Source organism: Ovis canadensis, chromosome 2, assembly GCF_042477335.2.
Source record: "Ovis canadensis isolate MfBH-ARS-UI-01 breed Bighorn chromosome 2, ARS-UI_OviCan_v2, whole genome shotgun sequence".
Taxonomy (NCBI): Eukaryota; Metazoa; Chordata; class Mammalia; order Artiodactyla; family Bovidae; genus Ovis; species Ovis canadensis.
In genome coordinates, this window is record NC_091246.1 from 231,248,670 (window position 1) to 231,262,247 (window position 13,578).

Below are 13,578 nucleotides of genomic sequence, written 5' to 3' on the forward strand. Positions count from 1 at the left end.
AATGTGAGATAGGTCAGTTCAGTTCAGTCACTCAGTCATGTCCGACTCTTTGTGACCCCATGGCCTGTAGCACGCCAGGCTTCCCTGTCCATCACCAACTCCCAGAACTTGCTCAAACTCATGTCCATTGAGTCGGTGATGCCATCCAACCATCTCATCCTCTGTCATCCCCTTCTCCTTCCATCCTCTATCTTTCCCAGTATCAGGGTCTTTTCCAAGGAGTCAGTTCTTCCCATCAGGTGGCCAAAGTATCGGAGTTTCAGCTTTAGCAACAATCCTTCCAATGAATATTCAGGACTGATTTCCTTTAGGATTGACTGGTTTGATCTCCTTGCAGTTCAAGGGACTCTCTAGAGTCTGCTCTACCACAGTTCAAAAGCATCAGTCCTTCAGTGCTCAGCTTTCTTTATAGTCCAGCTCTCATATCCATACATGACTACTGGAAAAACTATAGCTTTGACTAGATGGACCTTTGTCACCAAAGTAATGTTTCTGTTTTTTTAATATGCTCTCTAGGTTTGACATGCCTTTTCTTCCAAGGAGCAAGTGTCTTTTAATTTCATGGCTGCAGTCACCATCTTCAATAAAGTCTCCCACTATTTCCATTGTTTCTCCACCTATTTGACATGAAGTGATGGGACCAGATGCCATGATCTCAGTTTTCTGAATGTTGAGTTTCAAGCCAACTTTTTCACTTTTTTGAAATAGGTCATGTCCCCCAAAATAGGAGCTTTATTTTTTTTTAATTTTTATTTTTACTTTATTTTACTTTACAATACTGTATTGATTTTGCCATACATTGACATGAATTCACCACAGGTGCACATGAGTTCCCAATCATGAACCCCTCTCCCACATCCCACCCCATATCATCTCTCTGGATCATCCCCGTGCACCAGCCCCAAGCATCCTGTATCCTGTATCGAACATAGACAGGCAAAACATGGAGTTGTTCCTTTGGCCACATACATGAGAATCTACAGGAAGGATGATATTGTAGAAATCAAGGGAATGGGTACTGTTCAAAAAGGAATGCCCCATAAATGTTACCATGGCAAAACTGGGAGAGCCTACAATGTTACCCAGCATGCTGTTGGCATCATTGTAAACAAACAAGTTAAGGGCAAGATTCTTGCCAAGAGAATTAATGTGTGTATCGAGCATATTAAGCACTCTAAGAGCCAAGATAGCTTCCTGAAACGTGTGAAGGAAAATGATCAGAAAAAGAAGGAAGCCAAAGAGAAAGGGACTTGGGTTCAGCTGAAGCGCCAGCCTGCTCCATCCAGAGAAGCACATTTTGTGAGGACCAATGGAAAGGAATCCGAACTGTTGGAGCCCATCCCCTATGAATTCATGGCCTGATGGGTGTAAAAATAAAGACCTGGACTGTTAAAAAAAAAATAGGAGCTTTATTAAGTCAGTATGTGCACAGAGTTTTCAGGTGATTTTCTCAAAAGACTTCAATTTTAACTGTCTTATTGGACTCACAGGAAAAACAATTCATTACCAAAACATGTTTGCCAATGTTACTCTCTTCTTTACAGTAGTTTTTTTTTCTTTTTTCTTTTTCTTTTTTTTTCTTTTTTTATCTTCATAGCAAGTGATACCTGCTATGAAGAGATGAGGCTCCCATCCAATACCGAAAGCTCGCCTTTACATAAGCTTCGGTGACATCAGAGAATCCACACTATTAGGTCATTGGCTCTTTGAGAATAGCAGGAAGTCTTGTCCACAACTGAGTATTCAGGACCTACTACAGTGCCTAGGACATATGAAAATGTTCTTTTAATGCTTAATAAATGAATGAATGAATGATAACAGTCAATATTTAGGACTTACTGTCAGAAACTATTCCAAGGGTTTTATATTTATTAACTCAGTCTTTGTAAAAAAGCTTTTGGGGCAGATACAGCTATTATTCCCATTTATCAGATCAGAAATCCCACATACATAGTAAGTGATGAAATAATGTTTTATTTTTGTTTGCTGAATTTTTAAATTTTTAAAAACTTTGCTTAAGTATAGTTGATTTTCAATGTGTTCATGTCTTCTGTATAGCAAAGTGACTCAGTTATATGTATATAACTGTACACAGTATACATATAAGAACTTTTCCTATTTTTTTCGATTATGGTTTAATGGTGTTTTAACCAGGCAATCCAGCATGAGAACCCATGCTCTTAAGCACCATAATCCACTCAAGACACTGACACTTGTATCCATGGAGCAACAACTATACGTATAGTCTTAGGAGTGGGAGCTACATGGTGGATGCTGAGTCTCTTCCTTGTGAGACCTAAGTTTCTAAACAGCCCTTGGTATTAATTTGCTTTATCCCCATGGGTATCATTTCGCTTTCACCAAACACCCCCAGCTATCCCAACGCACTTGTCACTCTCACAAGATCCCTTCCCCCTCTAATATTTCACAAGTTCTATATTTTTAAGATGTGTCCAAAAATAGTTAATTTCATACTGGGAAACAGAGGTCTCAAGCTCAAGTATCTCTGGTTCTCACACATTAAGGAATTTTGACAAGTGTGGTCAAATGTCACTGGCCTTTCCTGTCAAAAGGCATTTAGATGCAAAATACTTAACTTTTAGTGGTGGCCAAACAAAATGGTTGAGAGGCTGCACTAGGGACCAGCAGCTTTCAGCTCTTACACTGAGCTTAGAAATTTGTTCTAAGAAAACCTCACTGAGAAAGCCCCAGTGGTCTCAGAGGACACCCCTAAAATAAAATGAGAAGAAGACTGCTGAAGCTAAATCAAGTGAGGGGGACCAAGTTACCTGCAGTAGAAATCTACAGTGCTCAGAGTTGACTTTGTAGTTAGTTTTCCTTTTGTTTTTTAAAACAAGTTATACCTTAAATATCTCTTCTTGTAGATATTTCTTTTAACTGTTACTTTACCTTTTATATAAGTTGTGCATTTAATTTAAAACGATTGGTTTCTTTGTTTTAAGAAATGCAAAGGATTTGGAGCTAAAAGAATAAATGTTCCATTTTTCTCACTTTGGAATCCATTAAATATTAATAGAGTCAGAGCTTCTCCTTGACAATGATAACATCTGTCATTTTCTTAGGTCTTATCCTTTCCTTGCAGGAGCTCCACAGGCAACTCCCAAAGGAAAATTTCCTGAATGGAAACAATGGGAGCTCTCGAAGGGGGGAAGAGTACCCTTTCTGCGTGGAAATTGAACAGTCTGCATGTGTCCAAAGGAAGTCAATAAAAAACAAAAGCAAGCACAAGAATTAACCAAGTACATCAAAAGCTATAGTTTATGAAAATAGACTTACCAAACATCTTCAATTAAGAAGCTTAAAATGATTCTGTACATTAAAAAAAATAATAATAAGAGTAGAGGGATACCCAGACCTTTGGTCACCTCCACTTTAGGAATGCTTAGGTTTATTTTTTCATTTTTGTATTCCAAGTCATCTAAAAATATGTTACTTAATAAGATATATGTTCGAACATCTTTTGATATTGATTTCTAACATAATTCCACAGTGATAAGAGAACAAACTCTGTATGATGTCAATGCCTTTAGACCATGAAATTTTCACACCTTGTTGTATGTCCCTGGGTAAGTTCCACTGTCTCCTGGTTTATAGTGTATGGGAACTTGAATAGAATTTGTATCCTACTTTGTGTGAAAATCATATAAATCTTAGTTCTGTTGAATTGGTTCACTTTTCAGATGTACTATATTCTTCTACTTTTCTGTCTGTTTTTGAGAGTTTGATATTAAAACTTCAACTAAAAATTTTAATTTATCTACTTAAAAATAATTATAATCTATCATGGAACTATATGTAACTATCTTCGGTATTTTCCAAGTCTCCTGTAAATATGTTATTGTACTTTCATAATTTAAAAAAGAGAAAAATGCAAAAATATAAACGCATAATTTAGAATGCTTTTAATCCCTTCAGTAAAACATCAATTAACTAGGCAGTAATTAATTAAAACATTTCATTACCTAAATTTTGTTTTGTTTCTCAAATGTTTTCTTTAAAGAAAAGTTGCAATTAAAAATGATATTATAGGTTTCTTTAAAATAGATTGCAAAGACTCTCTAGCAGTTAGCATAAATTCATCTCAATTTTCTATACCTTCTATATTTACAGGCTTGTTCTGTAAAAAAAGACTACTTTGAAATAAAGCTCAGAATCATCAGAAAAGATTTAATTTGAATCATTATGCTATATTCAAACTAAAGCAGAAGAGGGGCTCATACTTTTATCCATATGTACTTGAGAAGGATTTTAGTAGCAAATCAAAGTTGAGTAAACAGAGTATTCCATGCTTGGAGTATTCTACTTAAAAGAAGTCAACAGACACTGCGGTACACTAAATCAGATGTGAGGAAGACAGCTTTCCCCCATCCAGGAGGCCAGGTAAATAAAGCCTCTGTGAAGTGAAAATCATTCCATCGTGTCTGACTCTTTGCAACCCCATGGACTATAGTCCATGGAATTCTTCAGGCCAGAATACTGGAGTGGGTAGCCTTTCCCTTCTGCAGGGGATCTTCCCAACCCAGGGATCAAAGCCAAGTCTCCCACATTGCAGGTGGATTCTTTACCAGCTGAGCCACAAGGGAAGCCCAAGAATACTGGAGTGGATAGCCTATCCCTTCTCCAGTGGATCTTCTCGACCCAAGAGTTGAACCAGGGTCTCCAGCATTGCAGGTGGATTCTTTACCAACTGAGCTAACCAGGAAGCCTTCGTAATTGCCTATATGTGGGCTGATCTTTCACACATAGGATTTGGGGCTACAGTTACACTTTGCAGAAAGCACAGAAAATTGTACTTTTTATTGCTTCAGCCTAGAAGGAACATATTTCAGTTCCTGCTACAGTCCAGTGGTCAAAGCTAGCCATACTGTTCTGTCCAACTTCAAACAGGGCTGAGAATGACTATTTTTCGTGTATTGAGGGGGTGCTAGAGAACGGGAGATATGATGAGCCCCAGGAATGGCAACCACGGTGCAATAAGCAGACGTAGCGGGCCCAGCTGAAACCATTAGGTGGCATTTCCAGGGCTTCAAAGAGCTCTGGTACCAAGTCCTTCATGTCTCAGTTCAGAAAGAATTCAGCGAGAGGCAACGTGATAGATATGAATATTAGAACAGGACGCTTGTGAGAACTACAAGCAGGTGGGCGAGAGAGTGTCTCCTCAAGAACTTAGTGGATTACAGGTTTGTAATCAAAGGAAAAGCGGGGAAGGGAAAAGACCACTTTCTTTCTCATTTTTGAGTAGACATCATGCTTTCATCATCAGCAACTCCTCCAGTTTGGGCAGCAGAATTTTCTTGATTCTCTGTGGTCAACTCTGGACTGCCATGGCACTAAGGAAATAGTATCTCAGGTCTCAGTACAATGAGAGGGTCTTTACTTTGAAATGTCACCTTTCCATAAATTATTGTTTTTATGTGTGTAGAGAGCATATCCTGCACGCGTGCTCAGCCCCTCGGTCATGTCTGACTCTCTGACTCCATGGACCATAGCCTGCCAGGCTCCTCTGCCCATGGAATTTTTCAGGCAAGAGTACTGGAGTTGGTTGCTATTTCCTCCTCTAGGGAATCTTCCCAACCCAGGGATGGAACCCAAGTCTCTTGAGTCTCCTACACTGGCAGGCAGATTCTTTACCACTGCACCAGAGGGCATGTTGTAGGGGTCATTAACTCACTGAGCTCACTGGACAGGATGTGGTCTCATGCCACCATTGTTTTATTGTTTGGGGGCATGTCTTTTGCTTCTGCTGCATGGTTTTGTTGCTAAGCAAGCCTATCTAGTTTTGTGGTTAAGCAAACCTGCTTTCTTCAGTGATCATTAACGTAGAAAGGTCATCCGTATTTTTTCTACTTACAATCCCCTAGTGGGATTAACTATTTAATCACCTACTTTCTTCCTTTACTCTGTCCTTATCACAACCAGTAGTCTGTATTTCTGCTCTAATTTCTCCTTGTGCAACTGGATGAGAAGGTCAGACTCCTGTGAGTCCTGGAACTCTAATTTTAAGACAGAGGAGGCTGGGTGAAATTCTTCAAACCAGGCTTATCACTCAAAAATCAGTTCCTGCATCTTAATCCCCACTTGATTCTCTGTGCCTGCTTTCAGCTGATCAGGACCCGTTGGAGAGAAAGATGAGTGATTGGCCTCCTCCCAAAAATCCACATCTGGCAAAAATACAGAATAAAGTCAGACTTAGAGAACAAACTTATGTTACCAGGGTGAAGGGTGGAGGGAAGGGACGGTTAGGGAATTTGGGACCAACCTGTACACACTGATATATTTAAAACAGGCAACAAATAAAGTCCTATTGTCTAGCACAGAGAGCTCTGTTCAATGTTATGTGGCAGCCGAGATGGGAGGAGGGTTTGGGGGAGAATGATACATGTATATGTATGGCTGAGTCCCTTCACTGTTCACCTGAAACTATCACAACATTGCTGATCATCTATACCCCAATATGGGCTTCCCTGGTGGCCCAGCAACAAAGAATCCACCTACCAATGCCTGCCAATGCAGGAGATGCAAGTTCAATCCCTGAGTTGGGAAGAACTTCTGGAGAAGGAGATGGCAACCCACTCCAGTATTCTTGTCTAGAAAATTCCACAGAGGAGCCTGGCTGGCTACAGTCCATGGGATATCAAGAGTCAAACATGATTTAGGAAGGAACAAAACAAGCAGTAACAACATCCCCTTACAAAGTAAAAAGTTTAAAAAAGACAGAACTGCATAACTAACAAGGACCTACTCTATAGCTCATGGAATTCTACTCAATATTATGTGGTAGCCTAGATGGAAGGAGAATGGCATATATATGTAAGGCTGAGTCCCTTTACTGTTCACCTAAAACCACCACAACATTGTTAATCAGCCAGAGTCTGATAAAACAAAAATATTTTTTAAAAAGGCAGCTGCTAAGTCACTTCTGCTACTGCTAAGTCACTTCAGTCGTGTCCGACTCTGTGAGACCCCATAGACGGCAGCCCACCAGGCTCCCCCATCCCTGGGATGCTTCAGGCAAGAACACTGGAGTGGGTTGCCATTTCCTTCTCCAATGCATGAAAGTGAAAAGTGAAAGTGAAGTCACTCAGTCGTGTCTGACTCTTAGCGACCCCATGGACTGCAGCCCACCAGGCTCCTCCGTCCATGGGATGTTCCAGGCAAGAGTATGGGAGTGGGGTGCCATTACCTTCTGAGGTGGAAAGTTCTTCACCCTATCCAAGATTGTGTGTTATGAGCAAGGATTAACAGTTCACATTTCTGAGAAGAAACTGAAGCTATTCAATACCAAATTGTCATCTGTGCCCACTCCTTCTGTCCCCATTATGCATTCTGCATGGGAAAAACAGAAGTGTTGACACAGAACTCATCCAAACAGCCTCCAGATGTACAGTCTTATTACAAATTCCCACAAGATACTCTGGAGAAATAATTCATCTTCCAGTCCAATTAGACATAAAACAGAAAATCAGGAAACACAGAGAGGGTACTGAGTTGATGAAAGGACCCTTTTGCTTAAAAAATTACCTGCATAATTCAACAAATGGAAATTCTCTTACACTTGGTACACTATGTTGGAGTCAACAGAGTCATTTGAGGTTCTTATTTTCTCTCTCTAGCCTTCTCTAAATTCTTTTCCTGTAAGTGCTTCCATTTTTCCTTTTTACAGCAGAAGATGGTTATATTTCTAAGGTTTAGAGGAGAAACAAGACATTTTCCATGTCAGAAAAGAGTGCTGCAATTGGGGAAACAATATTTACTGCAATAATTCAGTTATGTTCAGTAACTTGTTACTTTTGTAGAAAATCTTAGCTTTCCATGATGTAAAACATTAGGGTTACAACTAAGTTTAAAAAAAATACAAAATGTAGAAAACTCCTTAGAAGCTATTTTTAATTCTTTTTGTTCATTTATAACTTATTTTTAATTGGAGGATCATTGCGTTACAATATTGTGTTAAGTTTCTGTTGTTCAACAATGTAAATCAGCTACAATATAAGAATACATATATCTCCTCTCTCTTGACCCTTCCCCAGAGGCTACTTTACCAACACATAAACCGGCTTTGTCTTTGGATGATGAGATTTCAAGTGATTTCCTGGGCTAATGGTGCTAGGATCCTTAGAGTGATTTACATTTTACTCCGTTGGGGCCCTGATAAGCTGTCTGGGAAATCAGTTTCTCTTTAAGCGACCCCTTTGACCCTGAAGTCTCTCTTCCTCTTGTTTTGCTTTTCAACTTTATTGAGGAATATTTGACAATTGAAGTTGTAATATATTTACACAACATAATGTTTTGATATAATATATACTGTAAAATTATTCCCATTTCTGAGCTAATTAAAATACCTAATCAGTTCAGTTCAGTTGCTCAGTCGTGTCCAACTCTGTGACCCCATGAATCACAGCATGCCAGGCCTCCCTGTCTATCACCAACTCCCGGGGTTCACTCAGACTCACGTCCATCGAGTCCGTGATGCCATCCAGCCATCTCATCCTCTGTCGTCCCCTTCTCCTCCTGCCGTCAATCCATCGCATCATCAGAGTCTTTTCCAATGAGTCAACTCTTCACATGAGGTGGCCAAAGTACTGGAGTTTCAGCTTTAGCATCATTCCTTCCAAAGAAATCCCAGGGTTGATCTCCTTCAGAATGGACTGGTTGGATCTCCTTATAGTCCAAGGGACTCTCAAGAGTCTTCTCCAACACCGCAGTTAAAAAGCATCAATTCTTCAGCTCTCAGCTTTCTTCACAGTCCAACTCTCACATCCATCCGTGACCACTGGAAAAACCATAGCCTTGACTAGACGAAACTTTGTTGGCAAAGTAATGTCTCTGCTTTTCAACATGCTGTCTAGGTTGGTCATAACTTTTCTTCCAAGGAGTAAGTATCTTTTAATTTCATGGCTGCAGTCACCATCTGCAGTGATTTTGGAGCCCCCCAAAATAAAGTCTGACACTGTTTCCCCATCTATTTCCCATGAACTGATGGGACCAGATGCCATGATCTTCATTTTCTGAATGTTGAGCTTAAAATACATATTACCTCACATATTTACTCTTTTTTTTTATTCAATTCATTTAAACTGAAAAAAAAAAAAAAAGGTTTACTCATTTCTCCCTTTTCTGGCAACCACCAATCTGCTCTCTACACCTATGATCTTGGTTTTGTTTGCTTTGAGATTCCATATATTAAAGAGATCGTGCAGGATTTGTCTAACTCTGACTTATTTCACTTAGCATAATGTCATCAAGATCCAGCCATGTGTTGCACACAAATGGCAAAGTTCTATTTCTTTTTATGGCTGGATAAATTCCATTGTATATATACACCATCCTTTCTTTATTTGTCCACTGATGGACCTTTAGGTTGTTTCCATATCTTGACTATTTTACAAAATGCTGCAATGAACATGGGGATGCAAACATCTTATCGAGTTAGTGTTTTCCTTTTATTCAGATGAATACCCAGAAGTTAAATTGCTGGATCATATGGAAGTTCTATTTTTTCTTTTTTTGAAGAACTGCAATACTGTTTTTCATACTGACTGAACTAGGTTACATTCCCACCTAGATTGTGCCAAGTGTCCCCTTTTTTCACATCCTTGCCAACACGTGTCATTCTCAGAGGGAACTGCTCCGTGTGTACATCCATGAGAGAAAGAAAATTCAGGAGCTTCCCGTATCACTCTCTCGGTCTGAAGTGAATCAAATTCTCTCTTAATATCTGAGGAGTCTTCAATCTTTCAAATGAAAATAAATGTGTTTATTACAATCAAGTAAAAATTTCAGTTATTTGTGTTGATAGAAAGAAAATTTCTACATCGATTTGGTCTTCCTTGTTACTAAAACTACAATGACAATATTTTTGTTATGAGCTGAATGTGTCTCTCCAAAATTGCATGCATTAAAGCCCGAACACCTATGAGGCTTGTTTGGAGACAGGGTCTCCAGGAGGTAATCGATTTTAAATGCCATCAGAAGGGTTGATAGGATTAATATCCTTACAGAAAAGCCTCAGGAAATCTGTCTCCTTCTTCCCTTCCTCATAGACACACTAAAGAAAGACCATGTACGAAGGTATCAAGAAGGTAACCATCTGCAAAGCAGGAAGAGAGCTCTCATTAGGAACCAAATTAGCCCATATCTTGATCTTTGACTTCTCAGACTCCAGAACTGTATTGATTTATGTTTTTAAGCCACTTAATCTCTGATATTTTATTATTGCAGCCTGAGCAGGCTAAAACAAATTGCTTCTACCTACTTTTTTGTCTTGTAAATTTTTCTTCAAGGAGTATGCATTTCTTCCGTGGAGGTTATTCTGTTCTTTGACTAGTTCTGGCTCTCTGCTTTCTGAGCCTATATAGTATTGCACTCCTTTATCTCTCTTGAAGTTAAGCAGAGCCATGAGACTATCTGGCCAAACAAAAACAGGCTGACCATGATATACTTCATTCTCTTCCCTCAGCTGATGTAATTCTAGAACCTGGAAGCACGTGATGTTGACATAGTGTTTCTATCATCCAGGATCTTTAAGTGACTATGTTTAGCAGAGACTTTCTACCCAATGGTCGCTGCTTAAGAAATAAATCTGTGATTTCTGGTTATTGTTTTCCTGCTCCATAGAAAAGCCTGTCTTGACTGGTATAGCTTCACCATTTTTATTCCACATAGTTTTAGAAGTCCTAGCCATGACAGACAGAGAAGAAAAGGAAATAAAAGGAATACAAATTGGAAAAGAAGAGGAAAAATGTCACTATTTGCAGGTGACATGATACTATACTAGAAAATCCTAAAGATGCTATCAGAAAATTTCTAAAGCTCCTCAACGAATTCAATAAAGGTTCAGGATACAAAATTAATACACAGAAATCTCTTGCACTTCTATAAACTAAAATGAAAGATCAGCAAGAGAAATTAAGGAGACAATTCCATTTATTATCACTTCAAAAAGAATAAAATGCTTAACACATAAACCTACCTAAGAAAAGTCTCTAGCAGTAAAGAACCTGCCTGCCAATGCAGGCTGCAGGTAACAGACCCGACTTTGATCTCTGGGTTGGGAAGATCCCCTGGAGGAGGGCATGGCAACTTACTCCAATATTCTTGCCTGGGAAATCCCATGGATAGAGGAACCTAGTGGGCTATAGTCCTCAGGTTCCACAGTCAGACACAACTGAAGCAACTCAGCATACACACGCAAGAAAACAAAAGACCTGTACTCTGAAACTTTAAACCTTTCAAAATTTACATATCTGTTTTTTCATGGAATTAGACTTTACTTAGAACAAATTGTCATGTCAGTTGTCATCTACTTTGTGGTGTCAATGAACACTAAACTATACCCCCAACCCAAACACTTGTTATATGGCTCTGTCTTCAGTTATTAATAGTTTTATTCTTTTGAACCCAATTGTTTCTATCTCTGTACATCTTATTGCTAAGTGATCATGCCCATGAAAATGACAACTCATTAAGAATTTTTTATCAGGAGTAGCTTAACAGGAATATCCTTAATTTCTAGATAGCTGAATTCTTGAAGGATAGGAGACAGATGAGGATATTGGGTAAGCTGCACAGTGGAGGGTTTTGGACAGAAAGGCATAAATCTTCTGGAAATAAAAAGTGAAAGTAATACAAAAAGAAGATAATGTCTTCACAATGTTTTTACTCAGAAAAGATTTCAAGACACCCCAAAAGAATGTAGTAAGTGCTTTTCTCTATGGGAAATTGAAAGTGTGAAAATGTTAGTTGCTCAGTCATGTCCGACCTTTGGGGACCCCATGAACATAGCCCACCAGCTCCTTTGTCCGTGGAATTTTTCAGGCAACAATACTGGAATGGGTAGTCATTCCCTTTTTCAGGGGATCTGCCCAACCCAGGGACTAAAACCGGGTCTCCTGAATTGCTGGGAGATTCTTTACTGTCTGAGCCACCAGGAAAGTCCCTATCCCTATGTGAATTACTTTCTTATAAATCAGGAAAAGCTGGAGGGAAAAATGGGGTGTGAAATGTACCAATTGGAGGAAGAGTGCTGGACAGCAGTGGGAAAACGGAAATGCTTTTATACATCACAAGGTATAGTTACAGGACCCTCATCAGAAACACAGTTCCCTCTGAATCCAGCATTCCTTGGTACACATACAGTATGAATAAAATATTGAGCACTATTTCCAGAAGAATAGCTTGTTATAAAAATGGCAGCAGTGAAAGAAATGGGGACAGCAGAAGCAGTCATGAAAGTGCCCTAGGAGTACATAACACATATTTTCCCATTAAAAGTAAATGCTTCACATAAAAAGGCACTGCTTCACAGTAACTACTCTGTTTTGTAGCTTCTGTGAATCAAACTTGGGCTATCAAGTGTATAAGAGTGGAAAATAACGTGTCTTGCTAATTACCATCTTATCCAATTGGTATGCAGCCTGGGTGGAAAAAAATTACAGCTTGTATCTCTCTATAAAAAGCTGATCTCCCTACAAATGTTTTCTGAAATATACCATTTCATTCCCTTCTTTATTTCCAAAGAATATGAAAGATGACAAGATACTCTTGTATCTCCCACTTCTGCTGACAGGATTCCATACTAATTCCTTTGTAGGGATGCTCATGGGTACAGAAATGAAGAGCCAAATGGATCTTCAAATATGACAATGTTAGGAAAATCCTAGAATATTTGAATAAGATTAGTTCTTCTTCTCCCTCCAGTTTCTCCATCTTTCTCACTCCACTACTCCTAAAACACGAGTTCTTTGACTTCTTTGCGACATCCAGGCCAAGAGCCCTTGCATTTTCTCTGAATTAGCCCTCTCCTATCATCATGTCCTTCCCTCTCCATCTCAAACAGCAGGGTCCATCACCTCAAGCAGGATCTAGCCAGTATCCCCAAAGCCTTTGTGCCACTATCTTTCCAATGTACTCACCTATCAATAGTATATCAGATTTGATTAGCAAATCACCTATTCACAATGGCATAAGCGATAAGGTAATTACCCCACATAACAAGAAGACCTCTGGTTCAATCATGTTAACAAAAACCAAGTTTTGTCTTTTAACCCTGCATCTTTTTATGTCATCTTGCCTTTAGACCATTTCACCAAGCCTCACCTGCAGGACAGCACCCCACAGTAGAAAATTGACCATCTTTTCCTCTTTTTTAGAAGCAGAAGAACATTTTCCTGTCTGTGGATTCTACCTTCTTAGCTAGAATTCCATCACATGTTCATACCCTTGCCCAAATCAGTCATTGATAAGGGATCACCAAGGTTGGCTTAGGCTAATCAGGACCAACTTCCCTTGAAGAACACGTGTAAACTGAGGTGATGCATATGTGCATGTTCAGTCATATCTGACTCTTTTCCACCCCTTGGACTGGGGCCCACCAGGCTCCTCTGTCCATGGAATGGGCTGTGATTTCCTACTCCAAGGGATCTTTCTGACCCAGGAATTGAACTTGTGTCTCTTGCACCTCCTGCACTGGCAGGTGGATTCTTTACCACTGAGCCGCTTGAGACTGAGAAGAGTGGTCACCTAAATACAGCAGGGCTCTGTTAGGAAGGAGGAAGG

The 13,578-nt window shown here is 39.4% G+C and overlaps 1 protein-coding gene across 1 annotated transcript; it reads left to right on the forward strand.

The window, feature by feature from the left end:
- The first annotated feature begins 969 nt into the window (after nucleotides 1-969).
- LOC138432460 (large ribosomal subunit protein eL21-like) lies at nucleotides 970-1,362 on the forward strand. The gene has a single exon (XM_069573769.1). It carries the CDS (start codon nucleotides 970-972, stop codon nucleotides 1,360-1,362), a length of 393 nt encoding a protein of 130 aa, XP_069429870.1.
- Nucleotides 1,363-13,578: the final 12,216 nt, after the last annotated feature.

Coding starts and splice junctions, on each gene's coding strand:
- LOC138432460 (XM_069573769.1), top strand. CDS start 970: ATGAGAATCTACAGGAAGGATGATATTGTAGAAATCAAGGGAATGGGT.